Genomic DNA, 27,403 nt, shown 5'->3' with positions numbered 1-27,403 from the left:
TTTCTTTTTACAGCTAAAAACACAATCTTTTCAGAGCTGACCAGAGACTCTGGAATTATATTGGACAGTAAAAGATCTTGGGCCTTATGAATCAAAGTCCCTTTCAAGTCAGAAGAAATAGTATGTTGAAGCCAAAGTTTCCAGAATGTAAACAACCTCCCCCTTTTGGTTTTGAATTCTTTTGAGAGCTACTAAAATGCAATTTGACAGGCATACATAAAGATATACATTAATTTATTTTACCCTAATTCTATATTATACATGTTACACATGTTATGTATGTTATATATTATATACTATATAATTGTTATTATATAGTTTGGTGCTGTTGTTCTGTTTGGTGCTGCTTTTTGTTTGGGTTGTTATCTATCTATTTATTATTAAATGTTTTGAGAATACTCCTACATCAAAATGACATAAAATAACAACCATTAGTGCCACTGTGGGATACTCCACGCATATTCTGTTGAGGGCTCAGTTAAGGATAGAGAAGTCTTTCCATTTGGTCAGGGTTGGATTATTCCAGATTAAACATTCACTGTGAATGCTAAGGCCCATTACTTTCTGGGAATAGAGGGCTCCTCCTGTGACTTTATAAGAAAAGCAAAGGAGAAGAACAGATTTTTCTCTAAATATGTTTTTAGGACATAAAACATGCATCCCTTCCAGGAGCAAGCAATGGCAGGAATTCATGGTTGTACTGTCAGGGAATGCAAACTAGTGGGACTCAGGTGACCATTCTGGGGTCAGATAAAACAAATCTTCTGCTCTCTGAACCACAGTTGCACTGTGTGCATTATTGCTTGCTGAAGATCCTGCCCAGGGAGCTATTGCAGAGAAGAAGCCTGGTTGTGTTCTGGCTGTTTGGAAAGCCTGGACAGGAGACCACATGAAAAGTCCTTCTCAGAGAAGTCTTCTCAGAGAACACAGAATGCACAGCACTGACAGGCTCTGGCCAAGCCTGGTACAAGAGCTGGGAAGGCAGTGTTGGATTTTTGGAGGGTGTCTGGCTGCTGGAGGTGTGCACAGTGTATAGTTCTGCCTGTTTGATCAGGAGAGCTGACCCATGAAGTTGTGGCACAGCACGGTTTGTCTTTCACCTCAGTTCCTCAGCAGTGGCACAGGGCTGATGGGGAAAGGGTGTAAAATCAGAGCTCCTTGATCAAACTACCATCAGTACCCTGGGATGAACAAAATGTTAGAGCTGGGGGATCTCTTGACCCACCTGCAAGGCAGACACCACGCAAAATGAAAAGCCTCATGCACCTCTCTTTAGCCAAGAGACCCCTCAGGATGCTCCTGACAAAGAAGACATGTCCATCTTTGTGGATGTGTCTGACATCTTTTCATAAGCTGAGCCCTTTCTGGCAAGGAAGGCTGCTGGAGGATTCCTTTCAGTTCCATGGTTTTACTCTAATTCAAATTGCTAATCTGAGTTAAACACTGACATTGGTTTTTGAGATCACCCTTGATTCTCCACCTGTGACCTGACATAGAGGGAAGGGTATTTTCTCTAATAAACAAATTATGGTACCACAATGATTTGTGGGCAACTAAATTCTTTTGACACCAATAGTTTTCATATAAGACAGCTGGTTGTGAGTTTCAGCAATCTTCTTTTCTTGCTTGTACCTCTAATAACAAGGAGTAATGACATAAAAGACACTAAATGGGATTGTTACAAATTAGTCACAGCTGAGTATCCATGAATTTTGGGTCACTCAGGACCCAGGCAAGCCTGCAGTAAAATCAATCCTGTCCAAATCATGGAGTTTGTTACATACAGTCCAAAAACTTCTATCCTAGAAGTCGTGGAGAAAACAACTGCATCACAAGTTGTTACCACTGTGGAAACAACACCTTTGCCAACGACTTTCCACACCGAGATCATCGGCTCTGAGGAACAAAACACAACAGTGGTGATGTGCACAGACAAGTCCGACAGCAGCATGGTAACAATACTGCCAGGTACGGTTTGGTGGCACAGGTGCAACGTTTTTCTAGGGACAATGTCCTGTGGGGCTTGGTGTTCTTCTCCTGCTAGTCAGCATTGCCCTGGGCAGCCAGCAAAAATTGGAAAGATATTTGGTATTTCAACAGGGAGAGCTGAAAGTTGTTCCAAAGCATCTGAAAGAAATGGTTTCAACTGTTCAATAACTTTGGGAGAGAGGGGGAAGACACAATCTCTTTGATTAAAACAGGAATTTCCTTGTGACTACATATTTCACCCTGCAGCAGCAAACTTGCTGCAGCACAACCTGGAACAGCCGATCCAACACCAACAAAAAGTTCAAAGTGTGGCATGTTTTGGGGTTTATTACTAAATCCCATTTTATATTCTGTGGCATTGTTTTTGTAGTCCTGAAGGTCATTCAAGGTGCTGAAGGGGCTAGTGAGAGGGTTTGCAATAGCACAGAGCCCTCAGCACAAGGTGAGTTACCCAAACAGGATGTGAAGTTACATTGCTCTCTGGAGGATAAAGGCATGGAAATGTGTTTTCTCCAGGGCAGAGGACTCAGAACACAACACATTCAGCACACACAAGCTGCTGTTCCAAGGTTGCTCCTGCAGTTACACACAAGCCCAAGGAAGGAAAAAGCAACAGAGACAGGCCCTGGGCTCCCCTGTTGTTGCCATGTTCTCTCTCAGCTGTTCCTTTGCTGCTCTTCCTTTCCCTGAAACTCTCACCTGTGGATTTTCCACTCTCTGCCAAGATCACAGCACCAAAACCTAGACCATGATATCTCCCCTCTTTTCTGGTTACTGAGCAGACCCTGAAGAGCAGAGAGTGAACATGCTGTCCATGGCTGTGCTGGGTTTGAGAGTCCTGCTGGCAAAAGGCATAGCCTTCAATACCCTCATGAGCATCAAGTTGTTTCTCTCCTGAGGTAAGGGAGCTCATAGCTTGGTGTCTGGAAAGCCTGGAAGCATATGCCAGGAGTGACTTTCTGTCCCTGTGTATGTCCTTAGCCCCACAAGCAATCAGGCCTATTCATCTGCTCCTGAGTCCATTTCACGGCCCCTGTGGTGAAAACACAACAACGACCAAATCACACACATGAAAACCACTTTCCCCCCTCAAAAAGCAATTAAGACAAGCCCACCCTGACTCCCAAAGGACAAAGGAAAAGGCCTTTTTCTGTATTCAAAGCTCAGTTCTTGAGGCTTGTTCCCAAATTTTGTTTGCCAGAGAAACACTGGTATTACCTGAACAGCCCAAGAAATATCTCATTGACTATATCAAGTGGCAGAGCACAAAGCCTGGAGAAAAACCCTGACAAATAAAGATTCAAAGGCAAGGATCCCAAAATAAAAACATGTGGGAGTAAAGAGAGGAAGGGGGGGATTTTAAAATTAAAGTATATGAAGAGGAACAAAAGACAGTCCAGCCTAACTTTTGTGAGTGTATCTGTCGCATAGGCCCAATTTCATGAAATTTACTTTAAACCTCCCTTTGCTCTTCCAGACATGAGGAATGAACCCAAAGAAGAGCAGGAAAGAACGTGAACCAGCAGCACAGGGGGGCTGAACAAGCAGGGCCAGAGCTGCTGACAGAGACCAGCCAGGACACAAGGCAGCACCTTCTCCTGAAGACATGCAACACTCTGCACTCCTGCCTGGCCAGCTGATTTACACTCAAGAGTTTTAAGTGCTTTTGCTGTTTCCTTTCCTCTGAACACTGAGGACAGTGGATTTACCCTCATCCTCAGTAGGTCTCCCCACTCTTCTGGCATTTGCATAAAAGTTTCCAGCCTGCTTCAGTAGCTTTGAAAACTCCAGTGCTCACTGCAGACAGATGGCCTTTGACAAGCACCTTTCCCAGGCATGTTGTGTTACTGCCTGTGGAACTGGAGCAGCACTGCTGGGGGAATTCCAGCCCAGGAACTGTCATTTGTAGCTTTGGATTTAGATAGATTTATTAAGAGCGTATTACAGATGAGAACAGCTCTGTAGAATCTGGAGTGATTTCATTCAACCAGACACTGCCAATTTCTTGATTAAGACTGTATTTCTTCTGCCAAGTGTATTGCAAGTGCATTTTATGTTCCTGCAGTAGTGACAAAAATAAAGATGCACTAGTGCAAAATGCAGTGGGTTTTCGGTGCTTTTTCTTCTGAAACTGAGATGGAATTGCTGAAATCCAACTGGCCTAAAAGCCCACTGGGATCAGAAAAAAAATCTTTAATGATGTAGATATCCTGTTGGCTGAATTTGTCTTTTGCAGACTTTGTGCAGGGAAATGTCTCTGGCACATTCAGGAGCCTCAGTGAGGAGAGTCCTTGCTGAAGGCACAAGGGAGGAAAATGCTCCTGTCAGCAGAGAAGAAACCCTGCTGCTGTTTTGTACTCTTGGATAGGATGAAGGGGCCACCAGAAAATCATTTGGGGTGGTTTGATGGATTGATAATTTCCATAGCATCTTGGCTCTGGGCTAACAGAGCCCAGCCCACACCTTCCCCAGCTCATGCCCCTCTCACAGGCTACAGGCAGGATGCTGTGGTCACCATTTCTGACTCAGTCACCAGGCAGCATTAACCCTCCCCTGCTTTTGAAAACACAAGGTAACCACATCCTGAAGGGGAGATAAGGCTTTGCTCCCCCTGCCTGAGCTCCTGCAGCCCTCAAGAGAGCCTCTGCACAGGCCACAGCAAGGGCTGCTGCACTGAGCTTGCTCAGCTCACACCCTCAGGCCCTGCAGACACCCAGAGAAGAGCCCCAGCCCTTGCACAAGCTCTGTGAAATTTGTTTGGCAAATCCAAATCCAATGAAATGCACATTTAGTGCATTCTACCACCAGAGCATCAATCAGGGGGAGCCGTTCACCAATATTTCTATACTGATTTTCCATTGATATCCAGAACCTTTTCTCCAGCACTCCACACCTTATCCCTATCTCTCAGGCAGATTTCTATTTTGAGAATATTCCATCAGACAAAACCAGTGGAATCAGATGCACACAAAGGAAGGGTTCATGACTAAGTGCTATTATAATCCCTTAGTCATAAATTCTTGATGAAGTCTGGGACTAGGATTGTATCCATCCACACCTCCTCTAGAAGGATTTTAGAAAGCAGGGGAGTCCTTTGTGCACCTCATGACTCAATGGGAGGCACTTCCTTTTACAGCTCTGCATCTTTCTTGTCCCTGGTCGCCACATCAGTCCCTCAATTAAATTTATTCCAATTTGTTGTTCCAATCCCTGATTCATCCATGGAGGAAAGCTGCAGAGTGAGCATTGCTGTGGGATAGTGCCACACTTTGGCAAATCTGTGTTAAACCTGTTTTTGCTGACACCTCTGGCAGTGAGCGTTTCATTGACCTAAAGCCCTCAGTTCATGACAGGGTCCCAGATTGTCCCCACTAAGCAGTGGCTTTTCACTTTGCATTGGCAATGCAGAACATGAAGCTTAAGAAAGCAGGAGAATAGAATTGTTCCCAGAAGAAATCTCACAACTTGGAGCTTTAGTGCAGTCCAATAATAAGATTGTCTTAGTGCAGTTAATTCTGCATAGGGGGACAGAATTTGTAGCTCCGTAGCCATCTGATACAAGGCGAGGAAAGTCTGTAGGGAAACTGTGCTCCACATTAAAATACCCTCTGTTAAAGCAGCACATTTTCATATGGGATTATCCCAACATCTGAAAAAACAATATTGTCCTGTAAAGGATCCCATGATAACAAAAGAATGGAGGATGATTACAACTCTTTGGTAAAATACACTTTAACAGTACTAGCCTATTCTCCAAAATGTGTCCATGCTTGATTGTGCTCAGGGCAAGGGCACAGCTCCTAATTCTCTCTTGCTGTCAGCACTGGGGGAGAACAGTTGGGCTGTTTCTTGCTGTGGGGAGAATTCACTGCCATAGCTGGAGCCCAGCCCTGTACTGCTTCTTCCTTACTGTGGGTGAGCCTTTTCTCCTAAGAGTAGCTGTTGGACTGGGACATTATCAACACCCTCCATCATTAGAAAGGCCCCTCACCATCCACTCAGGGTGAGGAGGAGAGGGAAGTATGGGACTCCAAGCCCCTGAGCCACCTCTGAGGGACTTTCTCCAGGCTGTGTTCAGAAGCCAGGCTGTCACTGCCCAGCCCCACTGCTTCTCTGCCACAGCTCTGAGTTCTTCCCTGCACTGTAACCCCACAGACCCTGCTGGCCAGGACATCCCACAGCTCTGGGTTCTTCACTGCCCTCCAGGACACCCTACATCTGCTAGAGTGTGGAGTTTCGGATACACTTTGTTTCTGCCCCCCTCAGGGATCTGCTTGCCTCTGTCGTTCCAGCCACCGCGCTGAGCTTCCGGCCACAGCTCCTATTGCCATCCAGAGGGGTAGTGCGACTGCTTCTGCAGCACATTTCACCACCCTCAGCGGCACTGAGACCGGCTGCTCCCCGTGAGTTTTGCAAAGGGAGCCACCTCCCTTCTCCTCCACCGCCTGAGCCGCCATCGCCTCATGAGGGAGCTGAGCTCGCGCCACAGCGCCCCCTGCTGGCGCGGGGGAATCACCGCACCCGCCCTGCCCAGCCGGGAGCCAGCAGCGCCCCTGCTGGCTGTGCCCGGAACTGCACCAAAGGGGAAAGCGCCTGCAGCCGAGAGAGGCCGGGCCTGGCTGTGTGGGTCTGTTTGGTGCTGTTGTTTGTTTGGGTTGTAATATATCTATTTATTATTAAATGACTGTTATTCTTTTTCCTATATATCTTTGCCTAAAAGCCCCATGTAATAATTTTTATAATTATATTTTTATATTTATGCAATAAGTTATAATCATTCACAGGGAAGGGGTTCATATTTTTCCATTCCAAGAGAGGTTCTCACCTCCCATGGCAGACAGCTGTCTTTTAAACCAAGACACTGCTCCAAGACATTGGTAGGAAAAAGAAAAGCAGAACTGAGTTTTAAAGCTATGAAATGCCAGCATGGGTGGCTGTGAGCACAGCCTGGCAGAGTGTCTGTGTTGCAGACATTTTTTCACAGAAATTCTTTTTGTCAGATTTCTGCATTTTCTGGGAAGCTGAGGGCCCCCAGAAAGAGAATATAAACAATTGTTATCAGCTGCTGTGGAATGCAATAGGATGCACCTATTTTGACCTGTCATTGGTTCATGTTCCCATGTTTATAATTAAGGGCCAATCACAGGAGCAAGCTAGGGACAGAGTCCCTGGACAAAACTTTGTTATTCTTAGCTTAGCAAGCATCTGCAAACTTCTCTCTTTATTCTATTTAGTATAGTTATAATGTATTATATATCATATATCAATAAATCCAGCCTTCTGATCAAGAAACAAGATTCTCATCTCTCTCTCACCTCCAGCGACCCACTCAGGATGCTGTAATATGTCTGGTTCTGTTTGGTGCTGTTGTTTGTTTGAGTTGTTATACATAAATTTATTAGTAAAGGACTGTTATGCTTTTTCCCATATCTTTGCCAGAAAACCCCTTAATTTCAAAGTTATAATAATTCAGAGGGAAGGGGGTCATATTTTTCAATTCCAAGGGAGGTTCTCACCTCCCCTGGCAGACACCTGTCTTTCAAACCATGACAGTCTCACACACAGAGTGTGGTATCTGACATCTGTCCTACTGGGCAAGTCAAAATGGTGAGAGCTCTCTCCTGTGGCAGAGAGCATTAAAAGCATCCTGAAAGAATAAATTTCTTTCCAAGAGGTTACATGGAAAAGCATTGTGAACAACAAGGAAATCTGAATAGCAGGGGGAATATTTTGCCCACTGGCAAATTGAAAACTGTATTTAGAGTGAAAAACTAAACCCTGGCTGCAAGGCTGGTGTTTGGGAGAAAGGGTGGGCATATATTTAAAAGGATACTCAAAGCAAACCTCAAAACTTCTTTGATTTTTAATTTGCTAGAAATAATTCAAATACATGGAATGAGGTTTAAAAATATCCCCCACCCCCTTTTTTTAAAATTGGATTTCCTCATTCTTTTTAATCTCAACATTTTATTTGAGAGGGTAAACCAGACTGTTTCACTTTCCCTTCACATAAACTTTTTGACATGTTTTGATAAGATGATAAATGTATTCTTTTATTGTTTTTTACTTAAACAGTATCAAACTCCATGATAGTGGACAAAACAGCTTTTTAAAAATACCTTTTTTTTGCCACAGAATCCTTCTGTTTTCTTATACAGCATTAAAAATACAATGTAATAATCATATTCCTGCATTTGCTGGGTATATTCTGACCAGCATGTTCTGTTTCCCCCAAATACTAAAAAGTTCCTGCTAAAATTAGATCTACTGATGTAAACTGAACTTCTTTCTCTGATCTCTCCTGCTCTCTTCTGGCCAAAGTGTTTATTGTTCTCACGACACTTTCAAAATCATGAAATCCAGCAAATAGCTCAAGCAGGAGAAAAAAAACAAACCAAAAAACCAACCAATCAAAGAAACCACCCAAACCCCATAAGTGTTGCACCTCCACATGCCACAGATTAAACTCTCTGCTCCTCTTTTGCCCTTCTTCTGGCCTTGCCAGCAGATGAAGTTGGAAACTCTTGCTAAGTGATACAAAGGCTTTGGAAAGACCAGGATCAGGAAGCTGAAAGCTGAAAAACTGCATTTGAAGGTTCAAACTAAAGCAGGATTACATCTGGAAGTGATTCGTAACAGAAGAAATGGAGTGGAATACAGGCAGCACTTGCTGCTTTCAAAATTCCTCAGTATTTCCAAAGGAGTTTTAAACAACAAAATATTCAAGGAATATTTGTGGTATAAATTTCCTGGGCTAGAGGAAAGGTGTCTTGATGGGGTGAAGGAATGGGTTTGGCCAAGAGAAGCTGTTACACCTAAGTAAGTCTTCCAAAGGCGTGGATGTCTGGCTAAGCAAGCAGCAAGTCTGAACCAGCAAGGAATGCAACCCAATCTTCTGGCTTCAGGCAATGAAGAAGCTGATAAGAAAATGAGGGAATGCAAGTTCCAGAGTGCCTGGAGCCCTGGATAAGGATATTGTGAGGAAGCTGCTGGTATTTTCATATTTTCCTGCAGCTGAGCTGCCCTCAAGAGCTCCAGTCCTTGGACATCTGCCAAGGAGTTTCTCAATGGGGCTTCTCACATCAATACCTGCTTGTGGACCTGGCTCTTTCTGCCAACAGGTGAGTCTGTTTGCGTGGCACAAACCTGTGGATATGATACTTCTTTAATCTAATCCAGCTGGGAATTCAGGGGGTGTGCTTTGGAGCTGTCTGCTTTAGGCATCCTGATACAGCTGTGCTTTGAACAGCTGTAAGGGGTCTAAAGGAACAGGCAATGAGGGGAGGGTGGGACTCAAAGCACAGCCTCAGACATGGTCACTTGCTGTGGGACTCTGAGAAAACCCAAATTATCCTTTGGTGGATAATTCACTCTATAAATCAGGACACAGCCATTAAATCCCTTAAATCCTGTTCTGTAGCAAAGCAGTGGAGGGACTTTGAAGAGGATGGAATGATTTAAATACACAGAACTGGCCTGTTCTTGTCTTTAAATTATTTTGAATTAATAAAGGTCTTTATATCTATTTTATAGAAATATGTAAAGTTTTCCAATTATATATGTTATATTAGCATAGTGGGAGAGTTCCCATTTGTTGAGCAAGTTTGTGTATTTGGAAATCTGGGTGAATATTTAAAACTCTTCAGTGATGTGATCTGCTGCTTTTCAGCTCTTTTTCCTTCCTCATCCCAGCCAGCTTTTAGCTGAAAATATTGGTAGGGATTACACATAGAGGATGGCTTGGAAATGTAATTAATTTGTAAAGAAATAATTTGTAATTTGAACAATAACCATTCCCCTCTCCCTTTCCTTTACTTCTTTCCTCACTGTGCTGTACAGTAATTTTGGGAATGGCACTTGGGAAAATTCCAAATGCCAGTGCTCTGTGGCTGACCTACAGAGAAAAACTCACCTGGACATGCTGAGAAGGGATTATTTTGTGATACTGGAAGTTACTGCTGAGCAGGAACCACAAACACTTCAATTTAGCCTGGATAACCCTGAGTAAAGACAAAATCCTTGCCAGCCAAGAGGAAAATATCATCAGCTGCTGGTTCTAATTGTTTCCTCTTTCTTATTTGCTGCAAGTAAATGTACTTTGAGACTGCTTGACTGGAGTGGAAGTGATGGACTGAGATATTCTGGAAGGGATGCCCAGATTTTTTTCAGCTGATGCTGAATATCCATGCAGAATGTTTTTCTCCTGTTCAGAGTGGGACACAGAAAGAGCAATTGCACTCCTGGGAAAAGTAAAACTTTTAAATAACTCTTTTTGCTCTAAGGAAAGTCTGCATGTATTCAGTTATTTTAGAAACACAGAATTATTCATTTCATCACAATCATGTCAGTCAGCATAGCTACCATATCAAGAAAAGAGTGGCTTTCACAGCTTTAAATATTTAATCCCTGTGTATAATTTTCAAATAACTTTAAAACAAACATTATCATTACTTCTATGTGATAAGGAATAGTTAAAAATCATCATGTGCTGCTTAAATTTTATGAGAGGAGGGAGGAGGAGTTTTTGTAAAGGGTGGAGCTGCTGTGGGCACGCTCATTGAGACGCTGCAGTTTGTGTCTGGATTTCAGCTGACGGTGGTTTCAGGTGAGCTGCTCCTCTTTGTCTGGAGAAATGTGGGGATGAAATCTCCATTTATTCCCATTTTCAATTCCAAAATGGGGAAAAAAATGACAGAGTCACAAATCACTTCCCTGCCAACTACAGTTTGGGGAAGTAAGATATCAGTAAAATTAGGATAATTAAGATAGTCAGATATTAAGATAAGGAATTAAGATAAACAGATATTAAGATTAAGGAATTAAGATAATCAGTAAAATTCTGCTTACAGTAATTGCTTTCAAAGCTTTAGTCTAATACAGCAATGAGGCATCTCCCCAGAGATATTATTCAGAACAGAAAATGCAGCTGAGTAAGAAAGAGTGGGAAAAACACTGCAAATGGATGGATATAAGCAAATTAAATCACATTATTCCCTGTGCATTTAGATGAACTTAATACACAGAGATGGCCATTTAAATTTAATTTTATTACTTTATCTTTTATTTTACTTTAAATTTTTATTACTTTTAAAATGCCTTTTTCTTTTTATTATTTACATTTTATTTTGATTCAAGTTCATTTAACTTTTGAAGGCCAGTAGCAATAAATCAGTTGCTTTCAGTTTGATGCCATTCTGCAAATTCAGTCCTGTTTCTGGCTGGACAAACTGGTTGTGGTTGCCAGTCCAGTATTCCATGAGAAAGATTTGGGAAGCTACTGCCTGTTCAGAGACACCATGCAGAATTGTTTGTCCTGTGTGGAAAGGTTTGAGGTTACATTTGAGAAAGAAAAAATTGGATTAAAATCCTACAATGCTTTTTTTTCCCCCTGTAAATCAGCAATTTGGAAAAGATCTAGAAAAATTAATAACATGCATCAGTTTGTATTGCTTAGCTTCTTTTATAACTCAATTATTTTACAAACCTTTCTATGGTACTGAAAACACTTGTGGCAAATACCAGCTTACTTTCTGTCAAGGGATTATATCTCACATTAAAAGCCACTCAGCATAAGAACTTCTGAGTTTGTTTGTGGGGTTTTTGTCTAAAAGATCATTTCTCCTTAAATATGAGGGATACACAGAGTCCAAATGTGGCACAACATCTTCATGAAATCTCTTGATTTACAACTAAGCTAAACAGGAGAAAATAAATTTTTTTCCTCAGGAAACCATCATCAGAAACCAATGTCCCTGAAGCCAAAGTGACCAATTTACACTTCTTTCAGCACAGGTTAGTGGTTTTTCTCTCAGCAGCTCTAGAGCAGCCCCTACAGCCCCATCGGGTGAAAAACAGGTGGTTTTTATAGTTTTATAGTGAAATTCTAAAGGAGAATTCTGAGAGAGAAAGTGGCTGGAGCATGGACAACATGTGGTTGTCTCAAACAGCTGCTCTCCATGGAGTTAATTGGAATTATACACAGAAATGCCTTAAAGAAAAGGGTGTTTTACACCAGGCTGAAACAAGTAATTCTTCATCTTCGAGTTGTGAGAACTCAGCAAGTTTTGAGTTCAGATTTTTGCAAAATGTCTTGAGTTTTTGGGAAGTTTTTTACGGTTGTGATATACCAGTTTTGAGAAAATAAATTTCTGTCAAGGAAGACCTTAATAAGAAAGTCAAGGAATTCTGAAGAGCAGTAAAGAACTTGATTATTCCAGAGTAGCTGTGAACCAACAATAAAATGTTCCTGGAATTGTGGCTTCCACAGATTTTAAAATAATAGTTCAGATTGGCATTTTGAGGTGGTCTTGTGATATTTCCCACATCAGTGGGAATGCTGGAATTGGCAATTCACTCAGCTTTGGGACAAGGATTGCTCTGAAGGTAAATCCAAGTGAGTATAATACAAGAGGAATAAGGAAAAAACAATATGAGGGAAAATGAATTTTCTGAGTATATTCCACTCTTCTGTTTGCATGTAAGTTGTCAGTTATTGATGTGTAGGCTAGAAAAAGAAAATACTGAATTTGGAGGCTGCAGTGCCATTTTCTAGAAATCTCTGTGCATCTGTTGGAATGCAAATAGGGGAGTTGCTCTGTAGATTGCTTGTCTATAATTTTAGTTATACAAGAAGATTATAGAAGTGTTTGTGGTTTTGTTGTTTGGTTTGGTTGGTTTTGGGGTTTAGTCTTGTTTCATTGTTTGGGTTTGGGGTTTTTGCCCCCAAACCTGGAAATGTGAGAAAAAAAGCAAATTCTTATCTTAGAGAGGAATAAATCCTTAAGGCTTCATCATCATTTTGGTGCTGTTCAGGGGATGGGAACACTTGGATGAGGAGTTTAGTCAGTTTTGATGTTGCAGGCTGGTGTAAACTGGGATAAGATAAGCACTAACTGAGATAGATGGACAAAATGCTGTAGGAAAATTTCACTCCTGTCTTGCTTTTTCTTGTTCATCTTGCTCACAGTTAATTATCCTGATTTCTACAGAATAAAAACATTGATTTGAGACCTTTGTTTTGAAACCTTTGCTGCTATCACAGGAGGATGGACCACAATCTGTGATAGATGTGGGGCTGGGCTGGTGGGACAGGATCCCTCAGCTCTGGGATTCACTGTTTGGAATTGCCATGAGGGTTTTTCCCCGAGCACTTCAATCACAAAATTATTTGGGTTGGAGGAGACCTTGAAGATCACTTTACTTCAACCCCCTTCTCCAGACCTCATCACCTTCTCTAGGTCGGGTCTTGACCTAGAAAATTTGAGAAGAAACCCCCTGAGAGATCTGTGAGCGCACATCAAAGCTGAAAATCTCCTTTCACCCAGAAGCTGCTGCCAGCAGTTTTGGTAAAGCTCTCTGCCACCGTGAAACTCTGGAGGTAGCTACAACAAGCTGACTTTTGGAAAAGGGACAAAACTCTCTGTTTATCCAAGTAAGTGCCAGAAATATATCAAAAACTGAACTTTGTAATACTGTCTGGGTATGAAAAGACAGGTGCCTGTTTAAGGAAGGCAGGAGCATCTCTTGAAATGGAAAATGTAAATTCCTTCTTTCTGAATTATTGTAATTTTGAAGAATTTTTGCATGTCCTTACCTGACCTTGATCACTGAAATCCATTGATGGAAATTTTCTTGAGTGTCTTTATCTTCCCACAATTTTTCTTAGGCTTTTTTGGCAACCTGAAGTTTTAGTGTGTAGAAAATCTCAGTGTACATGGATTTTCATCCCCAGGTAGACTATCAGACTACCTAAAAACTTTGTGGTTTTTAAAAAATACCCATTTTTCATTTATCTGAGGGTGAAATAAATGCAAAGCATCTTTCATTTCAACTGCAGTGGCTCAGAGGTTTGGATGACAATATTCCTGCCTGTGGGATTGGATGTGGCACAAGCTTTTAAGAGAAGGAGAAGAAATTTGCTGCAGTTTTGGCAACGTTCACAGGGAGCAACTTCTTTTAATTTTCAGCCAGATATGTTTGCCGGCAAATGAGGTAGAAACTCAGTAGAAATTGAGTCCATTAAGGTTTTTATTACTGCACACATCATTATTCTAAATTCTCCCTGCAACTGGTAATTCACCTTCACAAATGGAATTAAGCTATTGAAAAAAATGTTGGGTTTTTTTCCCTCGTGAAGGATTGCCTTGTAATTGTTTTTTATGGCTAAAAGCAGACATACAGTTAAGATGGAGTGATAGTTACTCCTTGGTGAAAAAAAAAATCAGTTTCCACTTTAAAGGAGAAAGAAAAGGAAGGGATACATACAATTAGGTGCAACAGGTTGATGGTGATGTCTCTAGTTAAGCCATGAGTCTTATTCCATAATAAATTATGGATATTATAATTTACCACTCCCAATTTTGTTTAGTTGGCTTCTCTTCTAGGAAAGGAGGGGTTAAAAAGGCAAATTTATTTCTTTGGATGGTTTTTGCAAAGCACTTTCTGGCTGTGTGAACACAGGAAATGTTGGGAAAGTAACCTTTGGACGAGGAATAAGAATTATTGTAAAACCAAGTAAGTGAAGAGGGATAACTTAATAATTACACTTCTGTGTCCTTTTTTTCTACATATTTAATTTGTTTGAAGTTTTAGGAAATCTTATCTCTGTTCTGGTGAGTCCATAAGACTGAAAACCTTTTCATTATTGATTTTTCTTAACCCTTCTCAAATGTACTGTTACCAGGGCAGTGGTACGGAATGATTCAAACCTTTTTTGTTCTTTTATAATCAATATATTGACACAATAATGGTTGCAGAGAAATGTTGCAATATAAATATTGTCTTTTTATCCCCATGAAATACCTTAAATTGGGGGGGAAAAAAAAGTGAAATAGAAGACTTGGTTGCTTTTACAGACCCCAAAATACTTACTGAAGTGAGCAGAAAAGTATTAAATCCTGCCACGTATGATAAGATTTAGTTTAGCAAAATTTTAAGCAGCAGAAATAAATTGCTGCGGATACCATCCCCAGCAGAGCAGGACATTTTGCTTCCCATTGGCTTCCACGGTGGAACAGATTCCAAAGGATCTGCTCAGTTCCTCTGCAGTGGTTTTTACAAAGGCCTTTCTCATTGTGTGTCTACTGGCGACAGGAAGGTCACTTTTGGTGGAGGAACTCATCTGCTTGTGCTTCCAAGTAAGTCTTCCAGGAAAAGCAGCGTTCCAGCATTTGTTTTCACTGAAAAATGGTGTTTTGTCACATCCCAGCTGCAGTGAGAGCCCGTTCTGTGCTGCTCCTGAGTCCTCAGCAGAGCTGGGAAATGTTCTTGTGCTCTGCCCCAGGGATCTTCTCCCAGATTTATCTGGAATGGTGAATTCAGATTCCTGCTAGAGCCCCACAGAATAAACAGGATAACTGCAAGTGTCTGTTCAGTTCTGGGTGCTTTTTATAAAGGAGTTTGTATTCAAGTCTCCAGAGCTGGGTTTTCACTCCCAAGCCAATATCAGAATTTTTCAGGGGCTAGGACACATTTCCTACCCATTCACAGGATTTGGCAGTGCTAGTTCAAAACTGCTGCATTGTTTGGGCAAGTTCAGCAATCAATATGGAGTTGGAAATCATTAGACTTCCAATCTTAAATTAAATTTAAATTTAAAATAAAAGTCAACTCATTCTACCAACCTGAATGACTTCGTTATCTGTTGAGATCGAGGATCAAATTGGTACTTGGGAGGCAGGTATACCTGAGAAACAGAAATCAGTAAAGTAAAATAAACTTTCTTTTCACTTTGTAGAAAGAAATCAGAACAAACCTGTGTTCATATGAAAATCTCCAATTTGCAGTCCAAATTTAAATAAGTGAGGAAGAAAGGAAGAAAACCAATCCAGACAGCATTCCCATAAAATTTTTATGTACTTCTGATTGGCTGGTTCTGGGTTTTTTCCCATTTTGAACTGTGAAAGGCAGAACTTTTTCTTTATAGGCAGGTCCTGTGGCTCACAGCATGCTTTGAGAGGAGTTCAAACTTCAGAAATGACTTTTGTAGAGAACTCTCAGGCAGTGCAGCTGCAGAAGGGAGAAAGCAGATGTTTGGAAAGGGGACACAGTTGTGACAACAAGTAAGTGTAGTCTGGTTAAGAAAGCAGCTTTTTTTACCTGTTTACCTTCCTACTCTGCCAGATATTTTGCAAATGTACTCAGTCCAAATTACTGTTCCATCATGCAGATTCAAATTCTTCTTCAATTGTGATGATCTCAAATGCTGCAGCAGTCTTGCACTTGGTTTTGTTGCCAGTGTTCTGTAGAAATCAGGCTAAATATCTCAGTAAGTCCCCATTGCTGACTTGTGACCAGAATGGTGTTTTCTGACAGATTTTGCCTTGGATTCACAGGTGAGAAACTGTGGTTTTGCCGAATTCTGTGAGAAGCATTTCTCTTTTCCAAATGTCAGGAAACACTGAAGGAGGGGGGAATGCTGGTAATGAAAAGCGGTATGTAGAAAATGACAGGAGGAAACCCAAGGCTCACCCAAGTGAGCACCACAATGTGTAGGTTAATTCATCTACAGACTTGTTATTATCTGGATCTTTTTCAGGATGCAGTGAGTGATGTGTGCCCTGATTGGGTGTGCAGGAAGGAGAAATATGTGGAGTTGCATTAATGAAATTTTCATTATTGCATTTCTGAAAACCTCCCATAAGCAATTAAACATGTGTGGAATGACTCAGGATATACAAGGAAGAGCTGAACTGGGCATATCCATCACAGAAACCCGTTAGCAGGATGGTTAATTATCCACCTGCAAGGGCAAGTCCTCTTTCTCATCTTTATATTTCAGTGAGCAGATGTTTTCTGGATTTTTGGTGAGGAACAAGGAATGGAGGCTTGCACTGATGCTGGAAGTGTTTTCCTGTCTGGATAGATTACAGAATTGAAATATTTTATTGGGATGCCAGATATGTGCCTAGATTTTCATTGCCAGGTTCAGTAAATCTGGGAGGGGATTATCTGAGTTCCCTCCTGTCCAGAAACCATCACAGAGCAGGAGTTTTCCTGGGATTTGGGTGTATTTGCAGAACAGGAGGGGTTTTTGCAAAGGGATTGAGTGATGTGTGAATTCAGGAAGCAGCTTTACAAAGCTGCAGTTTGGCAGAGGAACGAGGCTCAGTGTCAAACCAAGTAAGTGCACGGTCTGAACAAGAGTGTTTTGAGAAGTATTGGAGAATCAGATGTTTGAAATCTGTAATATGTAATTAACTTGGGAGAGGAAGGGGAATCTCCTTCCATATCTGCGGCTCCTGGGGCTGAAATGAGAGTTTGGCTGGAATATTTAGTGGAAACAGAGCAGCAAGAAGAATCTGGGGCTTTTTTGGTAAGGTCTGAGAGTTCGTGGAGAGCTGTTATGAGAGGAGTCCCTCCAGCACTTTCTACTCACGCAAAGGATGCAAGGACGAAATAATGTAAAATCATGTAAATCAGTGTGGAGTGCCAGACAGATGACAAATCTTTCACCAAACTACAGAGCTGTCTCAATTCTATAGCTGCTTGATGTTCATGGTATTCCTTGGTAGGTGGAGATACTGCAGACAGTGTAAAAGAATTATTTTCCTTGTGCTTTTCACATTTATCATTTTTGAAGAGCAACACAAGGTCTCCCCATGTGTAGAATTACATGAGCAAGAAAGGAGATGGCTCTTCAGAGAACTGGCAAGTCTCTGTCCTATAAAAAAGTGATTTAAAATGTATTAACAGGTATAGAAAAGCCTGCAGAAGTTCTGCTAATGTGAAATAATAAACCAGGTGTCCTTGCCAGATATTGTCCCCAGTCACATCTTACTCTGCAAAACCACTCATTTATTATTCAAAATAAATGGATAAATAAATCCATTATTTATTATTTATTCATTGGATAAATAAATCCATTATTTTAAAATAAATGGTTTTTCAACTCTAGGATTTCTGTAGGGAGGGATCCCTAACAGCCATTTTGCACATAAAGTTTTAATTTGGTGACAAATAGAGATAGAGTCTGCTGCCCTGCAAGCTGAAATGTGCAGAGGAGCCTGGGGGTTTTTGTAAGGGAGTTTTTGGCTGTGTGAACTCAGGAGGTGCAGGCAGAGTGACCTTTGGAAGTGGAACCAGGCTGCTGGTAAAGCCCAGTAAGTATCTCCTCCTCAAGGACACACTGCATTTTTAGGATACAATTGGAAAAGCTTCTTTACAATTCTCTCTTTACAAAATCCATTATTTATTATTTATTTATTGGATAAATGAATCCATTATTTCAAAAGTAATGGATTTTGAACTCTAGGATTTCTGTAGAAATCTTAGGTAATTCCTGGCTATGCCAAAGCCTCCCAAGATCAGGGCACTACATCATTCTTGACCTGTAAAAATATTGACAAAAACCTGCAAGGGGCAGAGAAGAGACACCCCAGCTTTCAGTTTTTGGGGATCCCTAACAGGCATTTTGCACATAGAGTTTTATTTTGGTGACAAATAGAGATAAAGTCTGCTGCCCTGGCAGGTGAAATGTGCAGAGGAGCCTGGGGGTTTTTGTAAGGGAGTTTTTGGCTGTGTGTACTCAGGAAATGCAGACAGAGTGACCTTTGGAAGTGGAACCAGGCTGCTGGTAAAGCCCAGTAAGTATCTCCTCCTCAAGGACACACTGCATTTTTATGGGGTTTTTTCATCAGATCTTTCTGAGGATAAGGAGGGACAAGCTTCCTTGCAATTCTCTCTTTACAAAATCCATTACTTCTTATTTATTTATTGGATAAATGAATCCATTATTTCAAAGGAATGGAATTCCAACTCTAGGATTTCTTTAGAAATCCTAATTGATTCCTGGCTTCCCACAATCAGGGCACTTCATCATTCTTAACCTGCAAAAAATATTGACACAAAACCTTCAAGGGGGCAGAGAAGAGACACTCTAGCCTTCATTTTTTGGGGTTTCCTAACAGGCTTTTTGCACATAGATTTTTATTTTGGTGACAATACAGTCTGCTGCCCTGAAAGCTGAAACGTGCAGAGGAGCCTGGGGGTTTTTGTAAGGGAGTTTTTGGCTGTGTGTACTCAGGAGGTGCAGACAGAGTGACCTTTGGAAGTGGAACCAGGCTGCTGGTAAAGCCCAGTAGGTATCTCCTCACCAAGGTCTGCATTTTAAAATTTTTTTATCAGATTTCCTTAAGATACAGTTGGAAAAGCTTCTTTACAATTCTTTCTTTACAAAATCCATTCATTATTATTTATTTATTGGATTAATCCATTATTTAAAAAGAAATGGATTTTCAACTCTAGGATTTCTGTAGGGAGGGACTTAATTGATTCCTGGCTATGACAAATCTTCTCACCATCAGGGCACTTCCTCATTCCTAGCCTGCAAAAAATATTGACACAAAACCTGCAAGTGGACAGAGAAGAGACACCCCAGACTTCATTTTTTGGGGATCTCATTTTGAACATAGAGTTTTATTTTGGTGACAATAGAGTCTGCTGGAAGCAGAAATGTGCAGAGGAGCCTGGGGGTTTTTGTAAGGGAGTTTTTGGCTGTGTGTACTCAGGAAATGCAGGCAGAGTGACCTTTGGAAGTGGAACCAGGCTGCTGGTAAAGCCCAGTAAGTATCTCCTCAGTGAGGACACACTGCATTTTTAGGTTTTTTTTTTTTTTTTTTTAATCAGATTTTCCTTAGGATTCAGAGGAAAAGCTTCTTTAAAATTCTTTCTTTTAAAAAAATCCAAAAAAAAATCCATTATTTATTATTTATTTATTGGATTAATAAATCTATTATTTCAAACGAAATGGATTTTCAACTCTAGGATTTCTGTAGGGAGGGTCTGAATTGATTCCTGGCTATGCCAAAGTTTCCCACAATCAGGGCAATTCTGAATTTGGAAGTTTCTGTTTAATTTTTCTTTGCTTCTTTCCCTTACTGGATTTATTATCAACTAAACAAACAGGGAAAATTAGGAGCTTAGATTGTTTTTCTCTGGAAGTTTCTGTTTCATTTTTCTTTGCTTCTTTCCCTTACTGGGTTTATCATCAACTAAACAAAGAGGAAAAATTACGACCTTAGATTGGTTTTCTCTGGAAGTTTCTGTTTCATTTTTCTTTGCTTCTTTCCCTTACTGGGTTTATCATCAACTAAACAAACAGGGAAAAATTACGACCTTAGATTGGTTTTCTCTGGAAGTTTCTGTTTCATTTTTCTTTGCTTATTTCTTTAATAGGTCTGGTCCCTTGCTTAGCTTCTGGCGGATCTGCTTGACTCCCTCTTTAGACCATGAGAAATTTTAGAGACAACTCTGTTAGCTGTTTTAAAAAGTGGTGGAAATTTCATCCCCTTCTGAAATGTCAGTGTGCTCTGGCTGTTAGAGGCTGAGGATTTTTTGCTTTACCATTTTTGTATAAAGGTTGATTATTGTGAGATAACGGAGTCTTCCTGGAAACTCACCTTTGGGAGAGGCACAAAACTAATTCTGAAATCAGGTACATCTAAAAACAAATAGTTGTTTCACATTTTAAAGGCAAGGCTGAGATTCTCCTCTCTCCTGAACATTACAAAAATTATCCAAGAACTTCAACCACATTATGCTAATAGGGTTTGGGTTTCTCCTGCATTCAGAATGGTTTCTGTCTGTAGAGATCAGCTGGGAAAACATCCTGATTTAGATGTCAATGGATGTGACAAGGGTGGAATCTGTTTTCCCCTTGATCTCTTTTGGAAAACACACACATTTGTGGGGACCCAAAGCTGTGTGTGGTTTTTGTAAGCGAGTGTGTCACTGTGTGAATTCAGGATCTGGCTGGAAAGTGACCTTTGGCAGTGGGACACAGCTGGTAGTGAAACCAGGTAGGTGGAAAACCTGAGGGGAGTTATGGATGGGAAAGCCTAATTCCTCTTTCCAGGACAGCATTGAAACAGGCATTTAAAATGGAAGTAAATTCCATTGTTCTTTTCTTCTGAGAGCAACTGAAGGTCAGAGCTTGACCTTGCACCAGAGGGGAAAAAATTCATTATGAGGCTAAAAATCTACTTGTGGGGCTGGATTTTCCTGTGCCACTGAGAGCTGTGTCATTTTTGAATAATTTTATTCACTACAGCCTGTTCCCAGGAACCTCCCAGACCTGCAGACCTCTCCCTGTCCTTTTATTTCCATTTTCCAGAACCCAGGCAAGGTCCTCATTTAATTCCCAGAGGCTGCAATTCCTTCTCTGCTGGAAAAACTGTCTTAGCCTTTGTTCTGGGTCTCCTGCTTCTGGCTGCAGAGAAGTTTCCATCCAGGCTTGCATTCCTTGACAAAACAAAAACAAAAAAACCCAAAAAAACAACAAAAAACCCCCCCAAAAACAAAACAAAAACCAAAACAAAACAACCCCCAAAAAACCCAAAAAACAAAACACCAAAAAAAAAACCAAACCAAAAACAAACAAACAAAAACGAAACATAAAACCCAAACAAACAAAAACCAAAAACCCAACCAGAACAAAAACAACAACAACAAACTAGGCTGTAATGGAAAGGGGAATTTTTTGTTTGAGAAATCAAAAAATGTGTTTTGTGCAGGAAGGTTCAGGAGGAGATATTTGTTTTTAATGTTGATTTAATGCTGAAGGAGGAATTTTGCTGTGGAGTTTCTTAGCCTGAATAAAGAAGAAAATTTTCAGTCAGTGCCAACTCTGTACAAACTGAATGAGACCATAAACTAGGAGAAATATTTACAAGAAATGTAGTTAAAATTGCCTAGGAGTTTTGTTGGATAGACTAAGTTTAAAAAAAAAAAAAAGTCAAGTTGGACCTAACTTGGTCCTGGAGGGAAAAAGGGGTTTTTGTTGTGAAGGCAAACACTGTGTGAATAACTATGGAAACAAAATCACCTTTGAACGTGGAGTGCAGCTGAGAGTAAAACCAAGTAAGGTTTAAACCAGTTGTTGCTCAATATTGTAGATAGAAAAAAGATGCAAAAAGTCATACTAGCAATATGAGCTTGTCATTGTTGTTGCTAGAAATGAAGGGATGGGACTATTTTTATGTTAAGAATTATTTATTGCTTAGATAAACATTTATCTTAGAGCTGTGAGATTTTAGAGGATTAAGTATTTGTGATTACTCTTGAATATAACCAAGTTTCTTCATTACAAGGTAATATAGGACTTTCTAAACTCATACACAGTTGCCACAGAATTTATTTTACTCTTCTGACCTATTACTTTTACTTGCTTCTGTTGCACTGCAGATACTTTTATTTAATGGGCTTCTAATTCACATGAACACATTGGCTTCTATTCTAACTTCTAAACTCTGAGTTTACTTTATACAATTACAATACTATAGACTCTTCACTATCTTACTCAATACAGTTTCTCACTTACTTAAGGCATATTCTCACCTACAACTATAGAAATATAAATTTATTATTTTTCTGCTTAATATCTGTATATTGTATTTCTCTATCAACCTAAGCTTCTTCTAAGGCTGCAGATCAAATCCTTCAGTGTCTGTGGATGTTTCTATTTTTCTGATTCCCACATGAACTGAAGAGAGGTTCACTAGAGAATGTCCTCAATTACCCTGTCAGTGGTCTGTCCTTCCTTTCAGATACCCACTGTGGGCTCCTGGCCACCTTTTGTGCCATGGCCATGCCAGCAGGGGTTGATTTGCTCTCTCAGCTTGTGGATGAGCTGAAAACTGCTGTGTGGGCTGTGGCACAAACTCACATTGGCAGAGGGACACAGATTCCAGTTTGAGCTGAGAAGTGCACCAGTTTATTGTTAACTCCTTCCACGTGGGTCAAAACTGCCCCATGCCCAGTGAGATTTTCAGGATACCCTTACTGGGCTGGAGGTTTTTCAGTTATGTAGTTACATGTCGCCTTCTCTCTTCTCTTCCTCTTTCTCTTCTCTTTTCTATTCTCTCTTCTCTTTTCTCTCTCCTTCTCCTTCTTCTCCTTCTTCTCATTCTCCTCCTTCTCCTTCTCCTTCTCCTTCTCCTTCTCCTTCTCCTTCTCCTTCTCCTTCTCCTTCTCCTTCTCCTTCTCCTTCTCCTTCTCCTTCTCCTTCTCCTTCTCTCTTCTCTCTCTTCTTTTCCTTTGGATTTCCAAGCACGATTTGCATCCACATATCCAAGAGTTCAGAGCATCCAGCCCTATCTGCTGGGTGCCCAGTGCTGCCAGAAGCTGGGGAAGGTTTTTGTTAGGGCAGGAAATGCTGTGTGAATTCAGCATCAGCTGGTTATGCCCCTACCTTTGGCTCTGGAACCAGACTCACTGTCAGGCCAAGTAAGTCCAGCACTGCTGCTCTGTTTTCTGTGCTTTCTGCTGGGTTTCAGCTCATCCTTGGGGGCAAAGAGCAGCAGCCTGGTTGGTGTTTGGCCATCTCTGGGAGTCCCTGGGCAGAGGTGACTTTGCTCTCAGGCAGTGTCCAAACCAAGGCTCCTTGCTGTTCCTGTCACTGTGGGATGCACACAGTGGTCACTGCAGCCATTCAGCTGCCATTTCATTGAGTGCAGGGGATGCAGGGCAGGCTCTGAGATGGGAACCTTCAGGAGATCCCCACTGCTTTAGATTTGGGGAAGGTTTTTGTTAGGGCAGGAAATGCTGTGTGAATACAGGCAACTACAAGCTGACCTTTGGCTCTGGGACCAGACTCTCCATCCAGCCCAGTGAGTGCTCAGCTGCCTAAACAAAGCAAAACATCCCATTTTCAGAAGGGTTCAATCTGTTTTACTTATAGCCTCCATGCTTGTTATACATTCTTAAAAGGTCAAAAGTTTATACTTTACTCATTGGTCGCCACAGACAAAGTGCTCATTGCAAGCAGCAGGTGCAGGTTTCTCTTATTTATCCTTCTTTCTTTCTGGGTTTCTTGGTTTCTGTGTTTCTGTCTTGGGTTTTCCTTCCCTGATAGGAAATTCTTTCAGGGCTAAACATGGATCCTCTTCTCAAACTCCTCTCTGGCTCACAGAAGTCACTGTGAAATCTCTTCCCCATTGCTGCTCCTCTGCACCTTCAGGTCATGCAGGGCACTCAGGGCTGTGGGACAGAGCCAGGGAGGATTTGTGTTTGCCCAGCTCTGGCAGGGCTGGGCAGGGCCTGGGGCAGAGCTGCTGCTCTCAGGAGGCTCCTGGGGCTTTTTGTTAGGGCAGGAAATGCTGTGTGAATTCAGGAACAGGATCTTATGCCCCTACCTTTGGCTCAGGAACCAGACTCACTGTCAGGCCAAGTAAGTCCAGCACTGCTGCTCTGCTTTCTCTGCTTTCTGCTGGGTTGGAGCTCCTTCATTGGGATTTTTAGAGGAGCAAGTATTGCGCTGTAGTTCAAGAGTAGTCCCAAGTTTCTTTGTTACAAGGTAATATAGAACTTTCTAAACTCATACACAGTTGCCATACAATTTATTTTACTTTTCTAACCTGTTAGTTTTACTTGCTAAAACAGCAACCTGGTTGGTGTTTGGCAATCTCTGGGTGTCCCTGGCTAGGGGTGACTTTGATCTCAGGCAGTGTCCAAACCAAGGCTCCTTGTTCTGCTTGTGACATGGGGATGATTTTGGGATGATTTTGGGATGCACACAGTGGTCACTGCAGCCCAGGGAGGCACAGGAGCCAGGGCAAGGCTCTGTGTCCCCTCTGCTGCCCCTGTGAGCCAGGCCATGGCTGGGAAAAGCCTGAGGGAGAGGTGCAGCTCTGAGCAAGCTTCTAGGGCTTTTTGTTAGGGCAGGAAATGCTGTGTGAATTCAGGCTACACCAAGCTGACCTTTGGCTCAGGGACGAGACTCTCCATCCAGCCCAGTGAGTGCTCAGCTGCCTAAACAAAGCAACACTCTCCATTTTCAGAAGGTTTTAAATTGTTTTTATTATGGCCTGCATGCTTTTTATATATTCCTGTAAAGCTTACCAAGGAGTAAGTTTATACTTTACTCCTTGGTCACCACAGACAAAGTGCTCATTGCAAGAGGCAGTTGCAGGTTTCTCTTATTTCTCCTTCTTTCTTTCTTGGTTTCCTGTGTACTTTGTCTATGTGTTGGTTATCCTAAATTGGTAGGAAATTCTTTCTGGGCTAAACATGGATCCTCTTCTCAAACTCCTCTCTGGCTCACAGAAGTCACTGTGGAAGCTCTTCCCCATTGCTGCTCCTCTGCACCTTCAGGTCATGCAGGGCACTCAGGGCTGTGGGACAGAGCCAGGGAGGATTTGTGTTTGCCCAGCTCTGGCAGGGCTGGGCAGGGCCTGGGGCAGAGCTGCTGCTCTCAGGAGGCTCCTGGGGCTTTTTGTTAGGGCAGGAAATGCTGTGTGAATACAGGCTATGGCTCTGGCAAGCTGACCTTTGGCTCAGGGACCAGGCTCTCCATCCAGCCCAGTGAGTGCTCAGCTCTCTGTGTGTCCTTTGTCCCTGCAGTGTTCCCTGCACAGTGTCCCACACATCCTTGCTGTGTCTGAGGCACCTTTGTTAGGGCAGGGAGGTTCCAGCTGCCATTTCATTGACTGCAGGGGCTGCAGGGCAGGCTCTGGGATGGGAACCTGCAGGAGAATCCCACTGAAGTTTTGGGGAAGGTTTTTGTTAGGGCAGGAAATGCTGTGTGAATTCAGGATCTGGCTATGGCAACAAGCTGACCTTTGGCTCAGGGACCAGGCTCTCCATCCAGCCCAGTGAGTGCTCGCCTGACAAAACAAAGAAACAAATTCCATTTTCAGAAGGGTTCAAACTGTTTTTATTATAGCCTGCATGCTTCTTAGACATTCTTATAAAGTTCATAAGTTTATACTTTACTCATTGGTCATGAGAGACAAAGTTCTCATTGGAACAGGCCATTGCAGGTTTCTCTTATTTATCCTTCTTTCTTTCTTTGGTTTCTTGCGTTCGGTGTCTACGTCTTGGTTTTCCTACCTTGGCAGGAAATTCTTTCAGGGCTAAACATGGATCCTCTTCTCAAACTCCTCTCTGTGGCTCACAGAAGTCACTGTGAAACATTTTTCCATGTTTCTGCTCCTCTGCACCTTCAGATCATGCAGAGCACTCAGGGCTGTGGGACAGAGCCAGGGAGGATTTGTGTTTGCCCAGCTCTGGCAGGGCTGGGCAGGGCCTGGGGCAGAGCTGCTGCTCTCAGGAGGTTCCTGGGGCTTTTTGTTAGGGCAGGAAATGCTGTGTGAATACAGGCTATGGCTCTGGCAAGCTGACCTTTGGCTCAGGGACCAGGCTCTCCATCCAGCCCAGTGAGTGCTCAGCTCTCTGTGTGTCCTTTGTCCCTGCAGTGTCCCCTGCACAGTGTCCCACACATCCTTGCTGTGTCTGAGGCACCTTGGTTAGGGCAGGGAGGTTCCAGCTGCCATTTCATTGACTGCAGGGACTGCAGGGCAGGCTCTGGGATGGGAACCTGCAGGAGATGCCCACTCCTGTTTTGGGGAAGGTTTTTGTTAGGGCAGGAAATGCTGTGTGAATTCAGGCTATGACAACAAGCTGACCTTTGGCTCAGGGACCAGGCTCTCCATCCAGCCCAGTGAGTGCTCAGCTCTCCTGTGCCTCCTCTGCCCCAAACCCTTCCCTGTCCCCTGGGGCTCCCTGTGGGCTCTGCTGCTGTGTCAATGACAGAGCAGATGGGCAGCAGAGCACAGAGGCTCCTTCATTCCCTGCTGCTGCTGGGAGCCTTCAGCAGAGGCTCTGAGATGCTGGGAATGCACAGAAACTGCCCTTGCACAGGGAGCTGCACTGGGAACAAGGGCTCAGGAGTGGATTTTCCCTTCTCCTGGGTACCAGCAGTGCCTCTGAGCCTGTTCAGTCTGACAGCTTTGCCAGGGTTTGGTCCAAAGGCATTTGAGGGCTGACAGGGACATTTTGTGATTTATTGGGTCCAAAATGATGCTGTGCAGAGAGAGTCCTGTGTAGAGGGAGCTGTGCTTTCAGTGGGATCCCACAGACAGCCTGTGGCTGGGGAAACTGGGGTGAAATGTTCAATGTAGTTTCTCTGAGTGTTGGAAAATATCCTGGATAATTCATGCTTTGAATCGGTGCAAGGGATTGCCCAAATCCAGAGGAAAAACAATTTGCTTTCTGTGCTTTAAAACCTGGAGCATTTACCTTTCTACTCTTTGGGGTTTGTTTTTTTAAATCCAAGGTTTCAGGAGTGGATTTTCCCTTCTGTGTACCAGCAGTGCCTCTGAGCCTGTTCAGTCTCACAGCTGTGCCAGTGCTTTTTCCAAAGGCATTTTTAGGTCTGAGAAGGACAATTTGTGATTTAGTGGGTCCAGAATGATGCTGTGCACAGAAATCCCCCCTTTCCCTGTTGAAAGGGAGCTGTGCTTTCAGGGGGATCCCACAGACAGCCAGTGGCTGGGGAAACTGGGGTGAAATGTTCAGTGTAGTTTCTCTGAGTGTTGGGAAATGTTCTAGATAATTCATGGTTTGAATCTGTGCAAGGGATTGCACAAACCCAGAGGAGAAACAATTTGTTTTCTATGCTTTAAATCCTGGGAAATTT

The 27,403-nt window shown here is 42.3% G+C and overlaps 1 protein-coding gene across 1 annotated transcript in view; it reads left to right on the top strand.

Moving 5' to 3' along the window:
* LOC132084213 (T cell receptor alpha chain MC.7.G5-like) overlaps positions 1 to 27,403 on the top strand; it is a 131,445-nt gene that overhangs the window by 85,087 nt on the left and 18,955 nt on the right. Inside the window, exon 4 of the mRNA XM_059489274.1 lies at positions 20,733 to 20,786. Within this exon, the coding sequence (XP_059345257.1) occupies positions 20,733 to 20,786 (54 nt within the window). The remainder of the gene's footprint in view (positions 1 to 20,732; positions 20,787 to 27,403) is intronic.

Source organism: Ammospiza nelsoni, chromosome 26 (assembly GCF_027579445.1).
Source record: "Ammospiza nelsoni isolate bAmmNel1 chromosome 26, bAmmNel1.pri, whole genome shotgun sequence".
Lineage (NCBI taxonomy): Eukaryota > Metazoa > Chordata > Aves > Passeriformes > Passerellidae > Ammospiza > Ammospiza nelsoni.
The sequence above is the reverse complement of the archived record's forward strand: the minus strand, read 5'-3'. Positions and strand labels throughout refer to the sequence as shown.